This window comes from Thermobia domestica, chromosome 9 (genome assembly GCF_964235325.1).
Source record: "Thermobia domestica chromosome 9, izTheDome1.hap1.1, whole genome shotgun sequence".
Taxonomy (NCBI): domain Eukaryota; kingdom Metazoa; phylum Arthropoda; class Insecta; order Zygentoma; family Lepismatidae; genus Thermobia; species Thermobia domestica.
In genome coordinates, this window is record NC_137462.1 from 243,660,555 (window position 1) to 243,684,512 (window position 23,958).

The window sequence follows — 23,958 nt, forward strand, 5'->3', positions numbered from 1 at the left end:
AGCCGTGTTCAAGAAAAAGTCAAAACTTTAAAGCCAGCACTTCTGAATCGCAAAGGGGTCTTCTCGTTACAGGACAACGCTAGACCCCACATGGATAGGATGACCTGGGACACAATTCTACGGCTTCGATGGGGAACACTATTACATACGCCATATTCCCCGGACACTGCATCGTCCGTTTATCACCTGTTCAATTTCTTGGACAATCACCTTAGAGGACGTCAGTTCAAATCCCTAGTAGAGGTGCAAAATGCACTTGATACATTCTTCGTTTCACAACCCACTAACTTCTACCGCGATGGAATCCATGGCCTTCCAGAACGTTGGCAGAAGGTCGTAGATGTTGATAGGGACTATTTTTGATCTTTCATGTATCTTAGGTGACACATCGATATTCGAAGGTGGTGGGTGAAAAAGCGATAGAACTTTCTTGGTTGCCCTTATATGACATCTAACAGTCTTCCGTATATTACATAGATATACGTATGTTACATACGTCTATTCGCATGTGAGATCTTGACCGCCTATACAGTTCTTCGTTCATATGGAAAGTACATTTATTCGGAACACTTGTACAGAAAGTGCGTATAAAATATATTTTTTCAGTTAGTGTATACGTCTGCTGTACGTTCAAAAACTACAGGATTTACACATGTAACATACGTTCTTATGTACGCTACATACACCTTTTTCTCAGTGAGATATTACAAACTCCGCAAAGAAAAAGAAAATGCTCGCTGTTCCTAAAATTTGCCACCCATAGACAGCCTGGTTCGCCTCTAGGGATATCGTAAGTTAAAGTTACATTTCAGATTGTGAAACCTAAATAAACTTCAAGAACCGATTGAATGTGAAAACCTCTTATGAAAATGTAAAAACGAAAGTTCTTTTTGTGGGTAAAATAAAGAAATAGGTGCTGTAAAATTATGAAAGCATTGAGCGTGATTGATTATAATGGATTGCAGCGAATCACTTAGAGCATTTAATGCTTTTTTTTTTTCCTTTTTGGTCAGTCTTATTTCTTTATTTACCCCACAAAAGAAAAATATTTTTTTGTGTAATTTTTTGAATCTCTTCCTCAGGTAGACTATAGACTATTATCGAGACACACCGGACCTAGGCAGGCACATAGAAAAGAAAACAAACAAAATTCTACAACAGAAAATAAATTGTGACTTAAAAGTAGAAAATAAAATAAATATTTAAAAAAACATATTTTCTTTTAAAAATTAACAAAAAATAACAGAAAACGTACTAACCACTAAAAAATAAATTGTTTTGAACAAAATTACTTTTTAAATAAACTATTTACGTGACGGAAAAGAAAATCATGAGGAGTGCTCTCATATGCAATGAATTTATAGCAGTAATATGAGAGCATTTCTTGTCAGTCATATATAAAATAGAATTTTTTTAAAGAAAGTAATTTTCTTGAAAACAATTACTTTTTACGTTTTAATATTACTTATATACGTATATAAAAGGAAAAAAGAGGAGGTAAGGCTTGAAGATTGCAGTTATTACAATGTTCATAATAATTCGGCATTTGGACTTTTCATTTAAAGTAACAAATGGTCTAGAGTTTCTTGAAAATTAATTACCAGGGAAGAAGAGAAAATGTGGCGTTCTCACTAGCCTAGATCAAATATCAAAATACACTGAAACAAGTGTTAACTTATTTTAAATGAGAGAGCCAAATAATACATTTTATGTCTTTAATCTTAAAAGCCCAAACGAATAGAAAATATTTTCTGACGGGTTATGGTTTAGACAGTGGCGTATTTAGGGGGGGGGCTTCCGGGCTTAAGCCCCCCCGAAATCTTACTTATTATAGTAAAGTATATGAAATATCTTGCAGAATTTTCACATTTTCAGGCAAAGCCCCCCCCCCCCGAAAGTTAGCAAAGCCCCTCCCGAAACAAAATCGTAAATACGCCACTGGGTTTAGAGTTCTAATCACTTTTTTTTTTCAAACTCTAAATCGGGACCGCGATGGCACAGTGGTAGCCGATGGCAAAAAACAAGTGGTCTCGGACGTTCGGCTTCGGATCATGAGACGCAATCCACTGAGGGTTCGAATCCCTCGGAAAAGCAAAGTCGGAATTTTAACTGTCCTGGATCTTTCTGTGTTCGTGTCCCTGTCGTGTTTGGATTACGCAGAAATTGAGCGAAGTGACCGTGGCAAACATTATCCCGGTTGGGACGAACTTTTAAATAAATAAAAAACGTGGTGGAGCATTCACCTCTGGTGCATAAGATCCTTGGTTCGATCCCTGCTCGCGCCAAGCGAGCTTCGTGGTGGATAAACACCGTGTGCGTGGGTTTTCTCGGTCTTCTCCACACTTTCTCCATTACATCATTTCATTCATTTCTTACAATCATCGTCTCCTTTAGCCTAACCGGCATAGTCATAGGACGTAAAACTTAAAGATTTCGTTTCATTTCGTTTTCTAATTATCAAATTATGGTATCAAATGTGTAAAATATACTTAAGACTTAGGGTCTACGCACTTAAACACATACACACACAGCTTATATTACAAACACAGGTCTGTGCCTATTTTTAAAATCATATTAACAAAACTCTATTTTCATTGTAAAATCGTATATACTTCATATCTGTACATAACTTTAGGGATTTTATTGTTGGAAATTCGTCTTGGAAGGAGGCGAAGTGGCACTTCCAATTTTTACAATAAGATGTCCATATCTCGGAATCCTTAACGTTAGAGAAATGCAATTTGGTATTTAGAATTCTGGGATATTTAAAGTAATTGAAAACCTGTTTTTGCTTTCAGTGATATTTAACATAGAAAGAAAGGGAAGCAAATGGGAGCGGAAGAGTCGAACTCGAAATGTCGCTATATTCAATCGCTCGTCCTTGCAGAAGTTTACCGATAATGTATGAAGAATACCAAGAACAACCACACATATGAGAGTGAAAATGCAGTGTTCGTTAAACCTTATTCTCTCCAATCTTCATATTATAAAAATGAAATAGGCGAGTGGTCCCGGCTTCGATTCCCGGTGGGGGCACTCGGTCGAAAAAGTGTAAAATGCTTTTTTCAGGCTAGCCACCCTGAATGAGGTTTTCCTGGGTTTTCCTCATTCACACCAGGCAAATGCCGGGGTGGTACCTAACTTATGGGTCCCAGGCCGCTTCCTTCCTTCCCCAATCCTTTCTTCCTTCCTTTTTCCCGGATTGTATGCTCGCCGAGGGACGTCATCCTTCAAAGCGTAAAGGGCTAAATGGCTTTAGATGTCGAAAGCCCAGAAATCTAAATCCTAAATCCCTAAAAATGAAATGGATGTTGTACGAATCTCTCATCATCACAGAGAAAACGGATGAACTGTTTCAAATGAATTTTTGAATTTATTTAGTACCTGGTTATCTTGAATAATTTTTATCGTGTAATTTTGATTAAAAAAACGTATCCTAAACAGGAAGATCATTATCATCATCATCATAGGTATCCTGACATCACTGGAAGATCACCTCTCGCAACTGAGAACCTTCTATGCTCCAAGGTCTTCCGCTAGTCTCTTCGTTTTCACGTACGATTTTTCTGTTTTGATATCGTCCATCAATTGTAGCCTCCTTCGCCCTCTCCCTCTCTTACCTGCCACCATACCATGTAGCACGTTTGTCATGTCTAGGGGTCTCTACATTTCCTTCTTAACCAATGTTCCTACTAGTTGCTCTTCCTCTTCTCAACAATATCTAAAACTGTTGTCTCCAACACAAAATTTCTAACAACCTCTCTTCGTTTTCCGCTCGACCCAATTCTCTCCATTCTTCTCTACACCCACATTTCGAAAGCTTCCAGTTGTTTTTCATCACTTGTGCGTAATATCCATTTTTCTACCCCATATAGGAAGATTGTGTTCAAAACTTATGTTAAAATTAAGTTGTAAGATATGATTAAATGCTTTCTTAAATATACTGGAGTGTCAAAACTTGATCTGTGCTAACTATCTTTCAATGCTTCAAATCCGATAGAACATCTTATGTAACTTGTTATGCCTAAATGCTTTTACTACCAACAAACATAAATGCACTGATTACTATTCATATATTTATTCCACTAAATTCCATATCCCCATGAAAGTATCCAATATAAATCCACATTCCATTAAATCTCCATGTATATATTTCCTACTCACAGATTACACTTACGTTAGAGAAATAACACCAAAGACTCCTAAATACCCATATACATTTTACTCTTATTGAAATCCATCTGGATATGATCATTTGTTTTCACAGTGTCATCCCTAGCAACTAACATTCCATATCTAGGCATGTGCTAACTTCTATACCCTTTGTTATCCATACTCCAAAGCCTCAATCCCAACATAAGTATTTGAGGAACCCTAAAATTTAGGAAGATGAAACTTGGTATATACACTCCCTAAGTAGACATGTGCCCCAACAGTTTTGAAAATTTCGCTTGTAAGGCGGGAAAAGATGTAATTTCTATGATATCCTAATCGTATCCTATCCTAACTATATATAAAACTGTATGAACTGGCTCACTCACTGCCATAAAATAATAGGTACTTCCGATTGACGTGGAAAGTTGAAATTTGGCATGATTGTAGCTTTTTGGGACTAACTCACTGAAAAATTGCCAAAAATGAATATATATTTTTAACTTTAGAGAGTCTAAACAGGGGATAAAGAAATTTCCTATGTCATTTAAATGTGCCTTTTTTCGGACCTATAATCTTATGTTTTAGATACTTGGAATTGGAATAAAAACTTGAAATTCATTATACTTGTAAGTTTTCGTTAGAGTTACCTAAGTAAATCACCAAAATAAAAATTTCCAACTTTAGTGGGGGTTTATGGGCAACTGAAAAATCTTCCTTATGTTATTTACATGGTACGCCATCTACATCCTAAAATGATTGGGTGGCAGGATTAGAATGATACAATTTGGCATCATTGTAGCTTTTCGGGACTAACCCACAGGAAAATTGCCAAAAGTGAATACTTTTTAGTTTCTAGGGGGTCTAATGGGAAGAGGAAAAATAGCCATGTTATTTATATGGGCGTTATTTTAGACCTATAACCTCATGTTTTAGGTACTTGGAGTTAGACTACATTTTCTATATGATTATTTAACAAAATCATTAAGAATTAAAAAATTTTAGAGTGTTTTTTTCATTATACAATAAGTCGATACATTGTGAATGTTAATTCAAAGCCTGCTGTAAAAATAAATTGAGAGTGATTATGCAGAGTATTAGTACCCGGCTATTTGAGGCGATCGCAAAGCGTATTTATTGCTCATGCGTACTCTTGGAATACGCTGACCATGTATTTAAATGTAGATGGCTAATCATAAAGGCGAAAGCAATAAAATCGCTGAGAAAACGTCAGCTCGAGCGTATTTGGTGCGGGTCGGAACAATAGACCGCCTGCTGTTTAAAAGATTTCAAAAGGAAGGGAAAAAAAAAAGGGAAAGACGTCTTGCCAGGCAAAGGGATTGTGGCAAGAAACAGCTGCTTGGAAGATGGTTTGTGCAGAGTATTGGAGCTCTGCTATTACACACCTGGACCTGGCAAAAAGACCTGGAAACCCTGACTGGCTCACAGTATGATTTACACATCTGGTGAAAGTAAAATTACTGAATAGCCACTTTGGCCGCGTTCGCTACAGGGGGTAACGCTTTCTCAAATAGCCTAAAACTTAAGAAGCAAATGAGATGAGAGGCCGTAGGCCGAGCAAACTTAGAGGTTTGGGGTCAAAGCCCCCAGCTGACCACAGGCTAGTCTCAAATATAAAATGACACAGAGGTTGTCTGCCTCATCATCACGTGAGAACGGGTTAACCGGTTGAAATCAATTATTGAACATAATTAGCACTTGGGTCGACCTGAAATGCCTGTTCTTTCCACGGAAAGAGTAGGCATATGGAAAATATTTGAAAGGAATATTTAAACTTCGTTTTGTCCCTTGCAATCCGTATTTGAATCAAAGTGAAATTGGGAAAGTTCAGCTCGACACAAGTACTATAGGCTATGTTCAAAAATGTATTCAATTTGGCCATTTGAGGAGTACAAAACTGGAAAATTAGTATATTAACCAAAAATACCTCTTGCTAATTACTGTAAAAATGGAATTTTCGAAAATATTGAAGTAGGTATCCATTATTTTTAACTAGCAGAATGCTCATTCTCCGCACGGTGAGAATAAGTTTCATTTTGGACATAAGGGGCACCAAAAACTGTCACCAATCAACTTAGGGACTCCAAGAACTATGAATTCGACACTAATATTGGTCATTTTCGATCATTTTTATGTAATTTCCCCTCCTCCTCCCCTTCCCCAAGCTGCGGGGCTGAATTTGAATTTAAACGGCATCGAAAGTATCACTGTTCATCTCAGTGATTCCTAAAGCTATGTATTTGACACTAATATCGGTCATTTTTGATCATTTATATATATATATATATATATATATATATATATATATATATATATATATATATATATATATATATATATATATATATATATATATATATATTCTTGTGTCCCCTTTCTCCTCCCCAAGTTGAGGTTCTGACTTTGGATTTAAACAGCATCAGAAGTGTCACTGTTCATCTCAGTGACCTCGAAAACTGTGGATACCACACACTAATATCGTCCTTTTCGATCATTTTAAAATATCTCCCCTTCCATAAGTTGCACCGTCAAAGTGAAATGATAGAAACACTCCCATGCCCGAACCTCATCTATGTTGAAAATATGATTGAGATTAGTGGGGTGGTTGGAGAGTTATCAAGTCACAAACATAGCCACTTTCATTTTTATTTATCTCCCTCTCTCTCTCTCTCTTCCTTAACTTGCACCATCAAAGTGAAATGATTAGAACCATCATCCGGGCCCGAACTTCATCTATGTTGAAATTTTGATCGAGATCGATCATGTGCTTCAAGAATTATTGTCACAAACATAGTCATATAAATGGATAGATAGATAGATGAGATGTTTATATAGGGCAGGCCATTTATCTTAAAACTTTCTTGTAACTTCTAAAATAAAAGAAAACAAGGCGCTGAGATTTCATACTATCTAAATATCAACAGGGGAACATTGATTGACATACTCTGCAACACCACTAGATTAACAGTGGTGCAAATCCAACATAAAGTTATATATTTTTTTTTCAAAAGACATTACGTGACAGTATTACATATTTCATATCTACTGTACAGTTTAAACGAAATCGCATAATATTACACTTATTATTCAGTATTAAAACTAAGAATGTTACAGTACCTATCACAAACATCGAAAAACAACCAAAATTTGAGACTTTTACAATAATAATAACGCGAGTGATACGGACAGGGCACCACACATCAATAGTACCTTAGCGTCAAATATTCTTATCATGATATGATTTATTTCACATTAATTGGCACAAAATAACGTGGGATTGAAAATTCAAGTTTCTTCAGAATTTATTTCGAAAAAAAATTAAGATTTTTAAATTTGATTTGATTTTGGATTTTGCGTCCCTTTCAGCAGAGAGGCTATATGAACGTGGACCTATAGCTTAACGTGGGACCCGAACCACATGAGCTCCCGCCGGGAATCGAACCCGAGTCTCACACACGAAAGATGCGTATGGTAACCACTTAGCCACCACGGAACTCAGTTCTAAGGTAAAAACCACATCCAATCACACAGACAATTTTCAATGGACTATAGATTATAATATATATTTCTATAGGCTATATAGACTAGGTTATTATAGACTGTAATATAGACTTCAAGGACCGTGGGGCTCAACGATAAAATATTCACTTCTGGTGCGTGGGGTACCTGGTTCGATCCCAGATCGCACCAAATTGGCTTTGTGGTGGGCAAACATGATGTGTGCGGATTTTCTTGGGTTCTCCAGTTTCCTCTATTTTCTTCATTCCACAATTTCATTTATTCTCATAATCTCTTCTCCTTTAGCCTACACAGCATAATCGTGGGACGTAAAACTGAAAATTTTCATTTTATTTTAAGACTTTATTGAACGTCTAAGCTTTAGCTATCAGAAACTTTGACCAGAAGAGGTGTCAAAGTTAGAATAAATGGTGTCACTTTTGTATGGTCCTCTGAGGCCTTATATATATATATAATCCAGGAAATCCAGATAGTAACATACGTGCATGTTACTTCAGAATTGTCCACCTTAGTTCATAGTGCTTCTCCCTAAATTGTCCTGATAAGTTCCCGCCAGAAAAAGAATTAAATACCACTTATTCCCATTTTAAGTAATAGATCCCTCTCATAACGCCTTGCTACTGAAGAAGGATGGCTCTCATCTAGAACGCTTCTCCTTCGGATATAATATCGGTTAAAATGTGTGTTTCTTGTGTTAAATATGCAGCTATTATACAGTTTGTTAACAAGTAACGACTGCAAACTTGTTGAAGTACTTTACCTATTTTTTTAACTCCTCCCAAAATTTGATGATACCCTTTAGATCTTGATCACTTCTTATGAACAATCTTGCCTTGTTCTCAATAGTAAATTTACACGATGAACTTACTGTACGTACACTATCTCTCTCTCACACACACATACAGTCTTTATCAATATTATAATCATTGTTATTATTACTATCATTATTCCGTTTAGGAATGTAACTAAATACATATACAGAGATGGAGTGAACCAAGATTTGCAAGTGGGTCAGTGGGCCAACAAGACATGACCCACCATCCACCGTGACCCACTCTGACCCACCGAGTCACCATGACTCACTCTCCTTAGTGCATTGTAAACAGTATATTCTGAACCCCGGTGAGTTTGTCTACGTTTTACTTTTAAAGCCTCCATTTTTCTTCCCTTTTCATTTGTCTCAATTTACTTACCTGGGATGAGTACATCTAAGTGAAAAAAGAACTTCAGGCTGGTTTGGATATATAGCAATAGGACTTACTGCTTGGCTTTCGTTACATAGTAGAGTTGTACACTTTTTTTTTTTTTTTTTTTTTTTTTTTAACGTTGGCCGACTTTAGCTTGATTTCAGACTTTCAAATTTTATCCTATTGCAATATGACCCAAGACAAATACTTTACCATTATATACCATAAAGGTCAGATCCACTGGCATTATAACGGCGGTGGTTAGAGCGATTGACCGTAGAAATTCGAACTCCGATTAGTGATAATTTCAGAGCTTTGTTTTATTAGTCAGTGAAGATAAGGCGTTGATCGTGGGTCAGAATTGATGACGATGGGGTTTGGTGGGTTAGAATGGGTCACAGGTGGGTCGTTAGACTTGATCGTGAATCATGATGGGTCAGTGGGTCATGGGTCAAGTTTTCATTGACCCACAACCAGTGTTTCTTTCAGACATGTTTTTGGGGGACACTGCCCCCCGGAGCTCTGACAGTGCCCCCCGGAGGAGCCCAAAATAATACGTATATAATATAATAGTAAATAAAATAATACCAGCAGTGTCCCCTCAAAATACTAAGTGCCCCCCCCCGTAACATTTTGTCTGAAAGAACGACTGCCCACGACATCTCTGCACATGTATTTCGTCTGATTTTGTTCATTTTTTACTCTAGTTCGGTGTTCCTAGACTGCAGGAGCTGCGGAAACAGTTCCTACGCAACTAGCATATATCAATACCAAAGATCTTATGGTGTGAATAGATATTACATTCAAAGTTAAAGGCGTTATTTACTAACAGATGAAATGAAATATGTAATTTAACGTCCCACGTTCATGCCCTTTAGGCAGGCCCGTATCCACGGGGGTCTAGGGGGCCTGCCCCCCTAAAATCTTCACGGTAGGCTTGAAAATGAACTATAATATGGTTGGTTCGGCCCCCCTAACTCCTACCGGCCCTCCCTACATTTTTGGGCTGGCTACCGGCCTGCCTTTAGGCTAAAGCTGACGTAACGATTTGTAAAAAAAAAAGTGTTTGATAGTAACAAAGCTGATAGAATGATAAAGTCAGAGGAAACGGAAGAACTCCGAAAAAAACACGGACACCATTGACCTTAACGTCAGAGACACATAGACAGAACAGGACAGTTAAAAACCCAGGTTCGAATCGTGTTCAAACATGACAGTTCCACACTGGGATTCGAACCAAAGATGCCTCGTCTTGCGATTCGAAGCCGAACGCTCCAGAGCACTTGGCTATTGCCACCGGCAACCAATCAACAACAGCCCTTTGAACCAAGATAGTTGGTGTTCTTGAGTTGGGTGTGAAAATCCCAAGTTCGATTGTGAGTGGGAATACTGTGCTTCACATTAAGAGGCCTCATTCCGGCGAAATTAAAATACCGCTAATTTTACAGTAATTATGTGATATCTTCAAATAGATAAAAGATAATTGAAATGTAGAACAAGAGCGCCCTAGACAATATTATTTTGCGCGAAGTACCTTTATCACAAGTCACCTAGGAGCTTGCCGTTTTCAGTCGTTTGGAAACGCGAAAATAAATGCCGATTTTCAAAACGGCTCCAAATCGAAAGCAGATAAGTGAGTCGTAATAACGGTTCGGTATCTCATGTAAAATGATATTGTTAAGGGCGCTTTTGTTCCACATTTCGATTATCTTTTATCTATTTGAAGATATCATATATTTATTGTAAAATTAATGGTATTTTATTTTTGCCGGGATGAGGCCTCTTAAGCTGACATTTTAAATATATCTACATTTTGTTATTCCTTCATTCTTCTGTTTTCTTCTACAGATATAACAAGGCAACAGGTAGACATTCCATCAAAGTACGTGCATTCAGTTTTGTAATGTATTTGCAAATGCTAAATTATTGTTTCAACGGAACTGAAGCTTTAGATATTAAGGGTCTTCACTACAGCGAAATTAACCTACCGCTAATTTTAGAGTTTTTCTGCAATATCTTCAAAACAAATAAAAAATATTCGAAAAGCAGAAACGTAGTGAACTAGACAATACGATTTTGCATGTGATATCGTTATCACAACTCATCTATCTGCTTTCGATTTGCAACGATAGATAGATTTATCTCTTTTTGCGGGTTCTGTAAATAACGGCATACCAAAAGCAGATAGGTGAATTATGGTAAAGATATCACATGCAAAATCGTATTGTCTAGTTCACTACGTTTCTACTTTTCCAATATTGTTATTTGTTTTGAAGATATTACAGAAATATTCTAAAATTAGCGGTAGTTTAATTTCGCTGTAGTGAAGACCCTTAACACCAGCAACGTTAATATTTTTTTCTTTTTATTTCTTTCTTTTTTTTTTTTCCTTTTGAAAGAAGAAATTGGTTATTCATAAACGTATTATTTTCATAAGTTAAAATTAAGTTGATAAAACAGATTTTGTGATGGAAGAACTTTCGTTCTAAGGAAGTCCACATTTTCTCTTTGTTATTACACATTTTTTTCTCCCCTTCCTTTCGAGAAAAACACCTTCCCAATGGATTGTAGTCAACTACAGTTAACATCTGTTTTAATGAACTTGGGAACTTTTGAACACACCAGTTAGGGCTTTACTGTTGTTTTCTGTGGAATTTTCTCAGGTATTCGCCGGCTTCTCTTCTTTATGTTGACCAAACTTTCGTCCAGTTTGGAAAGTGAGAAAAGAAGGAATTGCAGGAGCGTGCAGGAGACAAAAAAACCTCGTTCGTGCCTTGGAAGAAAACAACACTTCTACAATAACTTCTTTTTGCTGTTCTCTCTCTCCTTTGGGAAGAAGCTATTCATGAATAAAATGCACATGAACAGGAGAAAAGAAAAAGGAGAGAATTGTGTCGTGGGAAGGAGGTCCGTTGGTGAAATTGTTACAAGGGACAGTCCCGCAACATCAAGACAATCAAAGGCCATTGGTAAAATAGTATTCTGCACCACGTTCGGCCAACTAAAAGTCACCGAAACATGACACTGCATATAGGAACCTCTCAATGTAACAAGGCCCTTGACGGAGCATAACTAAGTAGAGATATCACCGTCACATCGATGGGTGAATTAGGATTAACATTACGTTAGAATTGGGCAATTTATTAGTGGACTGTATATAGACAAAAACCACCCCCATTTTGCATTTTCTAGTGTCGCGTTGGAGGTACAATTGACACGGATTACACTAACTGCTGTGGACGAAAGAATAGGAAAAGGGAGGAAAATATAATGCAATGAATCTGATGGCTTATATTATCAACCCCTAACCTGAAGCCTGTATGTTAGGACAGTTGAGAGATGCTGTTTCTCCTGTTCTACAGTCACCATGTGTAGAGTAGATGTGCGGGCCGCTGCTGACTATAGGGCATACATCATTTGATAAATGGACATTCACTCCCCTTCTCTGTCTCCGGATATAGAGAGTGTAGAAGCCAAGTTCCTCTACAGACAAACAGACGAGCAGAGGTGCTTCTTTTCGAATATTGTTTAAAAAAAATCCCCCTCCCCCATAAGCAGAAATAAACGTGACTTCCGGAGAACATACGATACAAAGGAACATTAGATTTATGTTAGAGAATACGCATAAAGCACTTCCATGGTCTCCCATACACCCACCCGTCCTAATGCCATGGAAAAAGAGAACACGAAAGAGAGAGAGAGAAAAAAAAATATAATGCGTTTGACTCTCTCTGAGAATGTGAAAAGGGGGGAAAAGGCAGAGAGATTATTGGTCTTTCTTTGATATTAAAAAAGCTTCTCTTTTGTGACGGTTTTCAAGTCAACTGTGACGAGTTTGTGTGATTACGATGTTCCAAGGTGAGCTGATTTCGTATATGCTCCAATTCGGTTGCCTTTTTTCCTTTACTTTCTTCTTCTTCTTCTTTCTTTAAGGTAGAGGAAATAGTTCTAACGAAGTTCTCAAATGTTATAATAATAAACACAGAAAAGTGAAAAATCCTTATTACAAATAAAGAGACAATGATTTCGTCATCATATTACAAGAAATACTATTTTGTGGATAATATTGTAATAGATAATATTTTAATTTCAACCGTGTAAAAGCAAGAAAAGCAGAAAAGAGTTTTTCCGTGCGAACAAGACAAAAATGGGAGGAAAAAATCTAATGGAAATACAATTTGTATGACAACAATCTACAATCTTCTTTCGGGGCTTATTAATAACCACTGTAGATATCAGTTTTTGTCCTTCATTTTATTAAACACTAACATCGATTACCGGCTTCGTTGGGTTAAAACAAAAAAATTTAATGCACAACTCCTAATCTCATGTGTTTGATACTCGTGAAATATGCTGTTTTTGTTTTTAGCGGCATAGATTTAAACGGCATCGGAAGTATCACTGTTCATCTCAGCGACCTCGAAAACTAGGGATTCGACGCTAATATCGGTCATTTTCGAGCATTTCTGTATATCCCCCTCCCCCAAGTTGCGGGGCTGAATTTGGTCTTAAGCAGAATGGGAAATCTCACTGTACTTCTCAGCGACCCCGAAAACTATAGATTCGACATTAATATCGGTCATTTTCGATCATTTATATATATCATTTCACTTTGACGGTGTATCTTAGGGGAGGGGAGGAGGTTATATATATATATATATCCTCCCCTCCCCTAAGATACACCGTCAAAGTGAAATGATAAAAACCATCCCAATTCAAACCTCATCTATGTGGCAAATTTGATCGAGATCGGCCTCGTGATTCAGGAGATTAAGAGACACAAACACAGTGACTTTCAATTTTATAATATAGATTTTGCTTGTTTAAGAGTTTTCTATAGTTTTAGTAAGAAATTGGTACAGGTATACTACATACTTAGACTTACAAGAAATACTTTACTGACAAGAGCGGTATTATCTTACTGTAGGCAATAATACCCCTTCCATATTGAAATCATAGAAGAAAATGAGAGATTTATGTTCTCTCAATCAAAATATCACCATATCTGTAACAAATTCAGTTAATTTATGTCCAGTGTTCAGAATAAGGCAGATTAGACCCTAATGATTGTTAAATTTCCCCCATTCTCTAATTTTTTCGGTTATAGTTTCCAAAATTCTTGGGGAAACAATTAATGTTTTCCAAGAGATGAGATTTAAGACTGTCTCGTCTCGATGCTGTTTGGTCTCGAAAAGCATATTGTTTTCTATTTAAAATGTTGCCTCCTCCGTGTCTAGTGTCTCGACTCGAAAAAAATTGTGAAATTGCTGTCTCGTCTCTAAAAGCATATTGGTTTCTATTTAAATTGTTGTCTCGTCCCATTTCAAGTTCTCGTCTGGAAAAAAGATGGTGAAATTGTTGTCTCGTCTCGAAAAGCATATTGGCTTCTATTTAAAATGTTGTATCTTCTCATGTCTAGTGTCTCGTCTCGAAAAAGGATGGTAAAATTGTTGTCTCGTCTCCAAAAGCATATTGGTTTATATTTAAAATGTCTCGTCCCGTGTTTAGTTCTCGTGTCGAAAAATATCTGAAATTGCTATCTCGTCTCGAAAAGTATATTGGTTTCTATTTAAAATGTCTCGTCCCGTTTCTAGTGTGTCGTCTCGAAAAAAGGTCGTGAAATTGCTGTCTCGTCTCGTGTCTAGTCACGAAAAGTCTACTTCGATTCGTGGACAACATTAAAAATAATGTGGTATTCACATCCATGTGTTACAAGTTCTTTTATGTAAAATTTTATTCCTTTAATTCCGACAGTTCAAAAGAAAAATCCTTTTTATTTGTTTTGGCTGGGTCTAGCATATTGAATTTTCCCCTTCCGCCTCTTACGGATGGAGTTTCCAAAAGCAGTACAAGTCAAAGATTTATTAGTATTTTTATATCAAAAATGCTCCATGTGCCGAACTTTGTTCCTTTGTGTCCAACCGTTCTCATATCTTACAAATAAAGCTAAATGTATATACATATCTCCAGTACACAAATCCATATGTTGAACTATTTGAAATTAAACTTGAAGCATAGTAAATATCTATCTCGAACTACGTTTTCATTATGTCACTTTGATTAAAGTTTGCATCCTAAGGGGAGAGAGAGAGAACAGAGTATCTCAGGAGCCCTCAAATTATCGAAATGAAACTTGCCCCTTATCGAAAATGATTGGACGTTTTCGAAAATTCCGATTCTAAGCTAGAAGTAAGAAAACAATTGATACCGTTTAAAATTTGAAATAACTTTTGAAATAAACTTTTCCCTCAAGCTGAGTTTTTTTTTTAAATTTCATTTCAGTTTAAATACACGTCGTAAGGGGGGCAAATTACGTTCAAATATTTTCCATAAGTCTGCTCTTCCCGTGCTAAGAACGGGCAATTTAGTAATAGATCAAATTCTACTTTCATCCATTCCTTCACACTGGAAGTATGGTAACTCGTACGGAAGTGAATGCTGTATCCATGCGGTAGCCCTACACGAAAATTTAGCATACATTTGTATTAGCGATTCATTAAACAAAGAAGTTTTCGCTGCATCCGATAGTCTGCCATTCCGAATACATTCTCTTTATCTATTGCACATAATTTCCAAAAGTTTTGTAAATGCATGCCATGTTCAGCTTCTGCAGTGGTTCCCAACCTGGAGCGCACACGCTACACACAGAAATATATTATGAAATTATGAATAAAGCGACACTTGTAATGATCATTTACAAGTTAGCTTTAGCAAACTTTATAGACACTCCATGTGTAACGGGGAGGGGAACGTGAACTCGTTGGATTCTACTTCAACATCCCGTTCAGTAGCGAGGCTGAGGCGTGAACCTACAACATGGAATTTGGTACAGTACACGTGGTCCCGAGTCGATTTCCGGTGACAGACCATTGAATGCGTTATGATGGATCAGTTTCCACCTTAAACTGTAAATCTACGTCTCATAAAGTCTTGATACTAGAAAAAGACACTAAAACTTTAACAAACAAAATGAGATTATGAATGAACAGAAAAATTCTAAGATTAAAAGATAGGAAACCAAAATTTTAAAATAATAATATTTATTTATTTATTTTCATTTTGTCTCTGGTTCGATCCCACGCCAAATAAATTTAGGGTGGACATTATCATACCATGGGCTTTCTCTGGATTCCACCGTCTCCTCGCACATTCGCATGCCACCATTAATTATCATTCAGTTTCATTGATTATCTGTCTCCTTTAGCGTAAAGACGATAACTGTGGGATGATAAATTAAAGTTTTCACATTATTTTCTCTCTTTTATTATTACTAGCAGAATGTCCGTTCTTCGCACGGGGAGAATAAGTTTTACTTTGGACATAAAGGGCACCAAAAATGTCACTAATCAACTTAGGGACCACAAAAATTATGAATTCGACACTTCATTTTCAATTATTTTGACATGTCACCATCCCCTTTTAAGAGTACTAATAGGGGCTGTATTTGGATTTAAAAGGCACCGGAAGTGTCACTGTTCGTCTCAGAGACCCCGAAAACTATGGATTTGACATCAATATCGGTCATTTTTGAGAAACCATCTCAGGCCCGAACCTCATCTACGTTGAAAATTTGATCCAGATCGGTCGGATTGTTCCAGAGTTATTAAGTCACAAACATAATCCCTTTCATTTTTATTTATATAGATAGATTTCTGTGAGATAGTTTATCCAGATATTCTTTAAAAAGTGCTAAGTACCTTGCTGTTCAGATCAAAATATACCGCATTTATTTTTGAAAGATTGTAAAAAAAAAAAAAAAAAAAAAAACTGGTAAAATAGTTTTACGTTTCTTTAAAATCGTAAAATATGTACGCTCATGTCCAAAATGATTGTCGCATATCTATAACTGTCTTCTTGTAAGAATATAATTTGATAATGATTTTGCATGGTACTTTTAATACTGATACTACATGTATAATTGGCAAGTGTATATTTGTGGTAAATTACATAGGAAAATAATTATAAATACGAAAATTAGAATGAGTAAACCAAAATGTTGTTAAATGGACAAGAAAGTTTTATTTTATTTTATTATATTCTTTATTGTTCTTATTTACTGTTCTTTTGACATGAAATCTGCCACATACATGTCTTTGGCGATTATACACGTACTAACATTATAAGAAATACCGGGCGAATTCGTTATAAAATTATATTCGCACAACAAATATATGTTGACATGCGACAATAATTTTGGACATGAGTGTACCTATTTTCGAACGAGGTACTCATGGTCACTAAAATTCCAATATTTTTCTAACTTATTCTTCAAATCTGAATTTTGTATTGAAAGTCCATATCTGAGCATTTAAGTAAAATTCGTATCCTATACGCACTTTAGAATACAAACACATACCTAAAAAGAAATACTAAAGAAACAAAATGATTTATTTAAGATTTCTACGTTGAAAAGGAGTAGAGGACACTTACCTGTACCCGTGATTCTGGGAGATTGATTTTAAGGGCGACTTCTTCCCTCATGAATATGTCCGGATAACGGGTTTTAGCAAACAACGCTTCTAGGACGTCAAGTTGAGCTCTTGTAAACGTCGTTCGTTCCCGGCGCTGTTTTCGAGGATTTGCTGTAAAGGAAAATATACCATGCGCTAATATTAGAAGAAAATTTATTCTGCTCATTCCATCAAAGAAAAGTGTAATCCGAAGTTCTACTGATATGTCAGTAATTCATTGGTGATATTCTGAAAGACAAAAAGCAGCAGTCATGAGATGATTTTATAAACAATTTGTACGATACCCGTTTTTCGCATGAGAAGAATACGATTTATGGAAAATATTTCTGCAAAGTTAACGAACCTTTTTTTTTCTGGTTTTCAAGACATTAGTTGTGATGGAGGTTTGATTCCAATGGAGTTACATAAACCGACAAACAAATCTCTCCTCCCCCAGTTCTAACCTTTAGGAGCGGAATTTTCGAAACGCTGAAATAGTGTTCACGTATTTTTAATGAAGAACTTTTATATTGAGTTTCACCTCCCTAACTTCAGAGAATAGTAAGATAGGGCTACTCTACATGAAAAAAAAGAAAGAAAGAAAGAAAAAGAAAAAAGAAAGAAAAGGAAAGAGAGGAAAAGAAAAGAAAGAAAGAAATATTTAATCCCTTGCCCCTTAGCCTCTTAACTATGACCAAAAACTCATTTCAAACAGTTCAGACGTTTCCTTTGGGTATTTTGTTGAAACAAAATACGGAATTGAAATATAATTAGAAGTTGGCCCTTTTTCTCTTTAGAAATAGAATTTTCGAAAACTCTGAAACGCGTGCGAAATGTAATTTTAATGAGAAATTTATCCTGTATGTCGAATTTCATTTCTGTAATTTCAAGGGCTCGCGAGAAATTCTACTTTTAGCAAACAATTTAACCTCTTCCAACCCTCTTCAATACGGATTTCAATCATCATTATCATCACCATCATCATCATAGGTATTCTGTCATTATTGGGAGGTCACTTGCTACAACTGAGAAGCTTCCATGTTCCATGGTCTTCTGCTACATTACTTGATAATACATTATTATTATTAGGAGTAGTAGTATCACAGAATTGCTGATAACGGCTGCATTTTAGTACATATTCACGTTTGCGAAGAGTTTAAAGAAACTTGTAAGCCTTCCATTAAAAGAATATAACAAACTATAACCTTATTCATTCAAATTAGCTTATAATTATGTGTTGTTGTATTAACTTCCTTTTTATAATGTTGTAGAGCTGCTGCCGATAGCCTGCAAAGTACACCACTCTCCGTCACACTAAGGGCAGTACACTGAATGTGGATAAGTCATAAATTTTCTGAATCCTTGTTCTATCCTGCGTATATCCTACTTCTTGTTTTATGTGTCTAGGTCGAGACCAAGCGTGGGGTACATGCAGGCTTCCGAATTGCAAATTTGATTTGATTTTGAGTTTAGCGCTACGTTCAGCAGCAAGGCTATATGAGACGTGGACCTACAGTTTTAACGTAGGATCCGAACCGCATGCTCTCTCGTCGGGAATTTTAACAAGAAAGATCTCAATTATGATCGCCAGCTCGTCTATTATATATATATATATATATATATATATATATATATATATATATATATATATATATACACATTGGTGGATCCAAGGGAGGGCTATAGGGGCTATGCCCCCTCTTCTTGACGCTCAGGTATACACCGGATAAAATAGGCTTCAATCCTTCACACTGGATAAAACGGCAAAATATGGTTTACACCCTCCCTTGAGCATATCCTCAATCCGCCCTGTATATATATATATATATATATATATATATAACCTATATCTGGACCATTTCGTCAGTAGCGATACCATGCAGCACAATTGTAAAGCTTTTACCTTCACTTAAATGACAGGCAACATTGCCAGGGCTTAACCGATGGTATACTAATTAGATGCAGATCTAGAAAGTAAACACTGGAGGGGCAGTCAAATCCCAGGCTATGATAGATAGGATCTATATCATGAGTTTACTATAAACTTTCAAAAATATATAATTAATAGCTTAAATTATTTTTGGCACTCAAAAAACTGGGGCCCTAGGCCTCCCGGCCCCAGGCTAGATCCGCCACTGATATTGATGTTACATTTTAAGTGAAGTTGTTCTATTGACTATTTTGTTGTGGTGCATACAAGAAGCGAGAGCTTTTTTTTCTTTTTTTTAAAGTTGGGATGGAATACACCTCATTATTCTTTATTTCCAGCCCCAAGCAACAAGGAATGAGAGAATGGGGGAATGGCGGTCACCTAAGCAAAAATCGTTATAATCTAGCTCGTAAAGTACGAAAAGTTTCCGCGATAAGTCGATCCTATAGGTAATTCTGTCTAGTTTATTGTGACCAATTTCAAAATATATCTCTTATTTCATTGCCAAGCTGAAAACGAAAATATGAACATACTCAATTGACCGTTATTTCCCACACGGTTGGGTAATGGCAGTCAGGGATTTCACCATGCTTTACATATGGAAAAAGAACTTCAATACCATTAAGATATCAAATTTATTCATTAACTTTAGAATAGATGGGTATCTACAGGGACAGATACTATACCACAGTTTCGTGTAAAGAAGATTTAAAAAACTACTTATTCATTGAAATTACATATATTTTTCGTCAACATCTTAATATATTTGAAATATAAATCTATTGGTATTGGTAAAAAATCATCAAGTGAATATATACGCAGGCCCGTAGCCAGCCCAAAAATTTGGGGGGGGGGGCGATCCAACCATATTACCATATTATAGTTCATTTGCAAGCCTACCGTGAAAATTTTGGGGGGCAGCCAAAATTTTTGTGGGCCCCCCTAGACCCCCCTGGATACGGGCCTGTATATACGTCTGGATCCAGTGGAAGTTCCTTGTTCAACTTCATCATCTCTGGCCTCTGAGTTAGTTTACACTTGAAGAGCTTTGCTTGGGGGTTGACTGTCAAGACTTATTTATTAACGTTTATTTTAATGTCGGGGAGCCCCGGTCACTGACTACCATTACCCCATCCGTTTGACCGGAGCTACCCAAAACGCATGTTTTGAGCAAAACATGGTCAATACCAACATACACATAAATGAATGCACTAATTTATAGATTGCTTTAGAACTACGTAAGCATAGTGTCTACCTAAAAAGTCACTTAATAAAAATATCAAATGGAATAGTAAAGTACGGGACAAGAATAAACGACCAAAAATACCATTAAAACTAATGGCATTTTTGGTCGTTTATTCTTGTCCCGTACTTTACTTACAGTGTTGAATATTTTGCCTAATATTAAATCAAACGCAGCGAGAAAAACAACACGCCTTCATTTAATACCTATCACTGCTACAATGGCGTCGCTCTCAAAATTACTTTATCTGACAGCTGCCAGTAAGGCACCATCATCTGCTTCTATTTACGACAAGTTTTTCACGCTATATCGAACTGGCCGGGGCCACCTCCTGACCGGGGCTACCTCTCTCTCCCCTATCCATCTTAAAGAAAACATACGCCATATTTAGTCAAAATTGATAAGCTTTTAAAAAGTTAAGGTATAATATTGATAGTAATTAAAAAGAGCAAAAAGAAACTTTAGGACACTGCTGGAGTATAGCGGACAGAATACCATGTTATTCACGAGAAATTCAATATATTTCTGACGCTTATTCTTTCAAACTTCTTGACAGAACTTGATGAAATTTTACACGACTATCATCATTGAAATCAATATATACTGTACTATATTCTATACAGAATACAGTATGTTGAACTATGTTAAAATACTTTTTTTATACAGGATAATCAAACGATGTGACGCCAAATCGTATGCAACCATTTATTATTTAGTTTGTTTAGTGTTGCATAACTGACCAGGCGCTTTCATAAGATTCGTTGTTTTCGCTGAATTTTTAACGACCAGATTATAACACTTCGATGAACAAACAGTCAATCTCGAGAAGTGGTCTGTGCGCAAAGAATGTATTTCATAGCGATCTTTTTTTAAAAAAGAAATTTATCCGCTTTACTTGACCTGTGGTTTTTGAAAACCTACCTAGTAATGAATATGTTTTAAAATAGGGCAACAGTATACAGCAGGTATGTGCCAGTAGGAACAAACTAACATCACAGAAACACAAAAATTGTTATAACGTTTACAAATATATTTAGTTACTAAAGAAAAGAAAAAAATCTGCGTAATTTACTTATGATGAGGTTTGAAGTACAAGCTGAGTGACAACAAGAAAGGATGAAGAGAAAGGTTAGGTTATGTGTTATTTTCACATCGTTGCCAACTCGAGAGAGATAAGTTTTGCATTGCACGGTCTAGAGTTGCAAATATTTTCAATTCAGTTTAAGAGATTACTAAGAAATACACTATAAATAACGGCTTTGACGGACTGGCTGAAAGGGTTCAGTGGGGCAGAGCCAGTTCTTGCACATGGCTCGTATACAGAAATATCTGAAGCTCGAATTAGTAGGGGCTTAACACTTAAACACATGAGTTTCGTTTCACATTGGAAACTAACGAAGAATCCCAAACTGAATACCGAAACCGGAAGAAGTAGATATAAAACGTTCGGTTATAAAAGAGGGATCACGTTAGAGGTATATTGCTCTTCGGACACTAAAGCGATATTAAAAGCAATCATTATCTAAATATTACTACATACAAACCAACATTGAAATTAGAAATGGTACTATTTTTTTACTGCTTCCAGTTTCAGCAGAAAAATAAGAACTAATATGAACCAATATCTAACGGTCATTTCTTGTTATTCGTTACTGTTTTTGCTCAATGGGAATCAATATGGAAATCAGAAGTTGTATTGAATTTCTACGACTTCTGGTTTTAGTACAGAAACCAGGGTGTAGAAAGACTCTATTCTTGAAACGCCGAATCAATTGCAGGAAAAAAAAAACACTTCTCGCTGTCTATTACCGTTTTTGCTGTAAGGTGACAAAAATGAAAATCGGATATGGTATATTTCTACCACTTCCGGTTCGAACAAAGAATTAAGGAAGGAAATGGAACCTATTCGTAGGACGTCGAATCGACTAAAAAAGCTGCTTCTCGCTTATCTCTATATCTTTATACTACTACTACTACTACTACTACTACTACTACTACTACTACTACTACTACTACTACTACTAATAATAATAATAATAATAATAATAATAATAATAATAATAATAATGCATACTACATATCTAAAATGAAGAAAACTCTCGCATTTTTGCGAAAATGTAAATGAAATTTTAGCTAAATTATAGTTTCTTGCTGCCAAAAGCTATGGGTTAGACATTTAAGAATATTTTCATAACATCTCTTCCTCAATTTGTGCTTTATCTGAATGAATGTTTCTAGAACCATTTAAATTATCTATACAATTTGGTGAACACTACTAAGAAACATTTCCAAATATCTTGCTTCAACACTTATTATTTGCATACCAATTCTTTTTTACGCTGAAAATATCTAACAATGCCCGAATTTAAGTTATACGGTATATTCTACATCTCCAATATCTCTTTTCGCATCGCATTCGATCTTAAAGTTTGTCAACTTATTACTCCCTCAGTGTATGATAAGATAGACCACCCACCGTATTCAGTTCTTGTTTCCTTGATTTAGCATAAAATATGATTTTGGTCTTGAAGTTTTATAGCAATCGATCAGCTTTCCGCTTTCCCTTGGATTGTATGCAAATAATATGTTTCCTTGACTTTTATAGTGGAAGCATTCGCTCAGAACAACATACAGCTTTATATTGAAGGAAAAGCATCTGCCATTATATTTCGAAGCATCCACTCTTGTCTAGAAAACAGGTCCTTCTTTCGTTCTTTCTATATTCCGTTCGAGTGGGCGTAAATTCTAAGATTAAAGATAGCTGGCTGCTCAGTTTCTTTTATGGCGGACGAAGCGGATAAAATCAAGTGTGAACGCTGCTGAGATGTCTTGTACTCCAACACACTGTGATAGAATACAACAAAGAGAGTTTTCAAAATATCCTTCAATAAAATATCGGCCTTCCACTTATGATCAAATTTTGTTCCCTGAAAGTTGCTTGCACTACAATGGTATTATGAAACCACTTTTCTTCCCAGAAAAAAAAGAAGAAAAACTCTTATTCATTAAGTATATGGTTAAGATGTAGCTTAATTATTAATGATTTATTTGTTGATTTTTCAATTTCCAAACTGTATTATAGTATGTATAAATATAACTAACTCTATGGCATATGGAACCCGGAGGTTTAATGCCGCATCACAAAAATTCTTTAGCCAACTGGATTCAGTTTCTACTTTGTATTCCTATTTCTGTGAGATCCATCTTAATATTAGTCTATCCTCCGATCTGCGCTTAGGTCTTCCTGATAAATAGGCGTTTTCCGATTGGACTCCCAGTTAAAACTTTTATTTAAAGCGTTCCTACTTTCTTCCATTCTCGCTACATGACCTGTCCACCTGAGCCTCGTAGACTTGATAGACCTTATGCAGAGTCGTTTAGAGGTATGATTAGCGTCATACTAGAGGCCTGTCTACTGCAGGAAACATGTGTAAGTCAGACCCCTTAGAATGGCTA

The 23,958-nt window shown here is 36.1% G+C and overlaps 1 protein-coding gene across 3 annotated transcripts in view; it reads right to left on the reverse strand.

Annotated features, from left to right (window-relative positions):
* The window catches only part of LOC145660639 (homeobox protein OTX2-B-like), a 194,775-nt gene that overhangs the window by 71,144 nt on the left and 99,673 nt on the right, over positions 1 to 23,958 (reverse strand). For 2 of the 3 annotated variants that reach the window (XM_081725928.1, XM_081725930.1), the window contains exon 4: positions 17,310 to 17,485. In XM_081725928.1, the coding sequence (XP_081582054.1) occupies positions 17,310 to 17,485 (176 nt within the window). The remainder of the gene's footprint in view (positions 1 to 17,309; positions 17,486 to 23,958) is intronic. The other variant, XM_081725929.1, reaches the window with a different exon arrangement.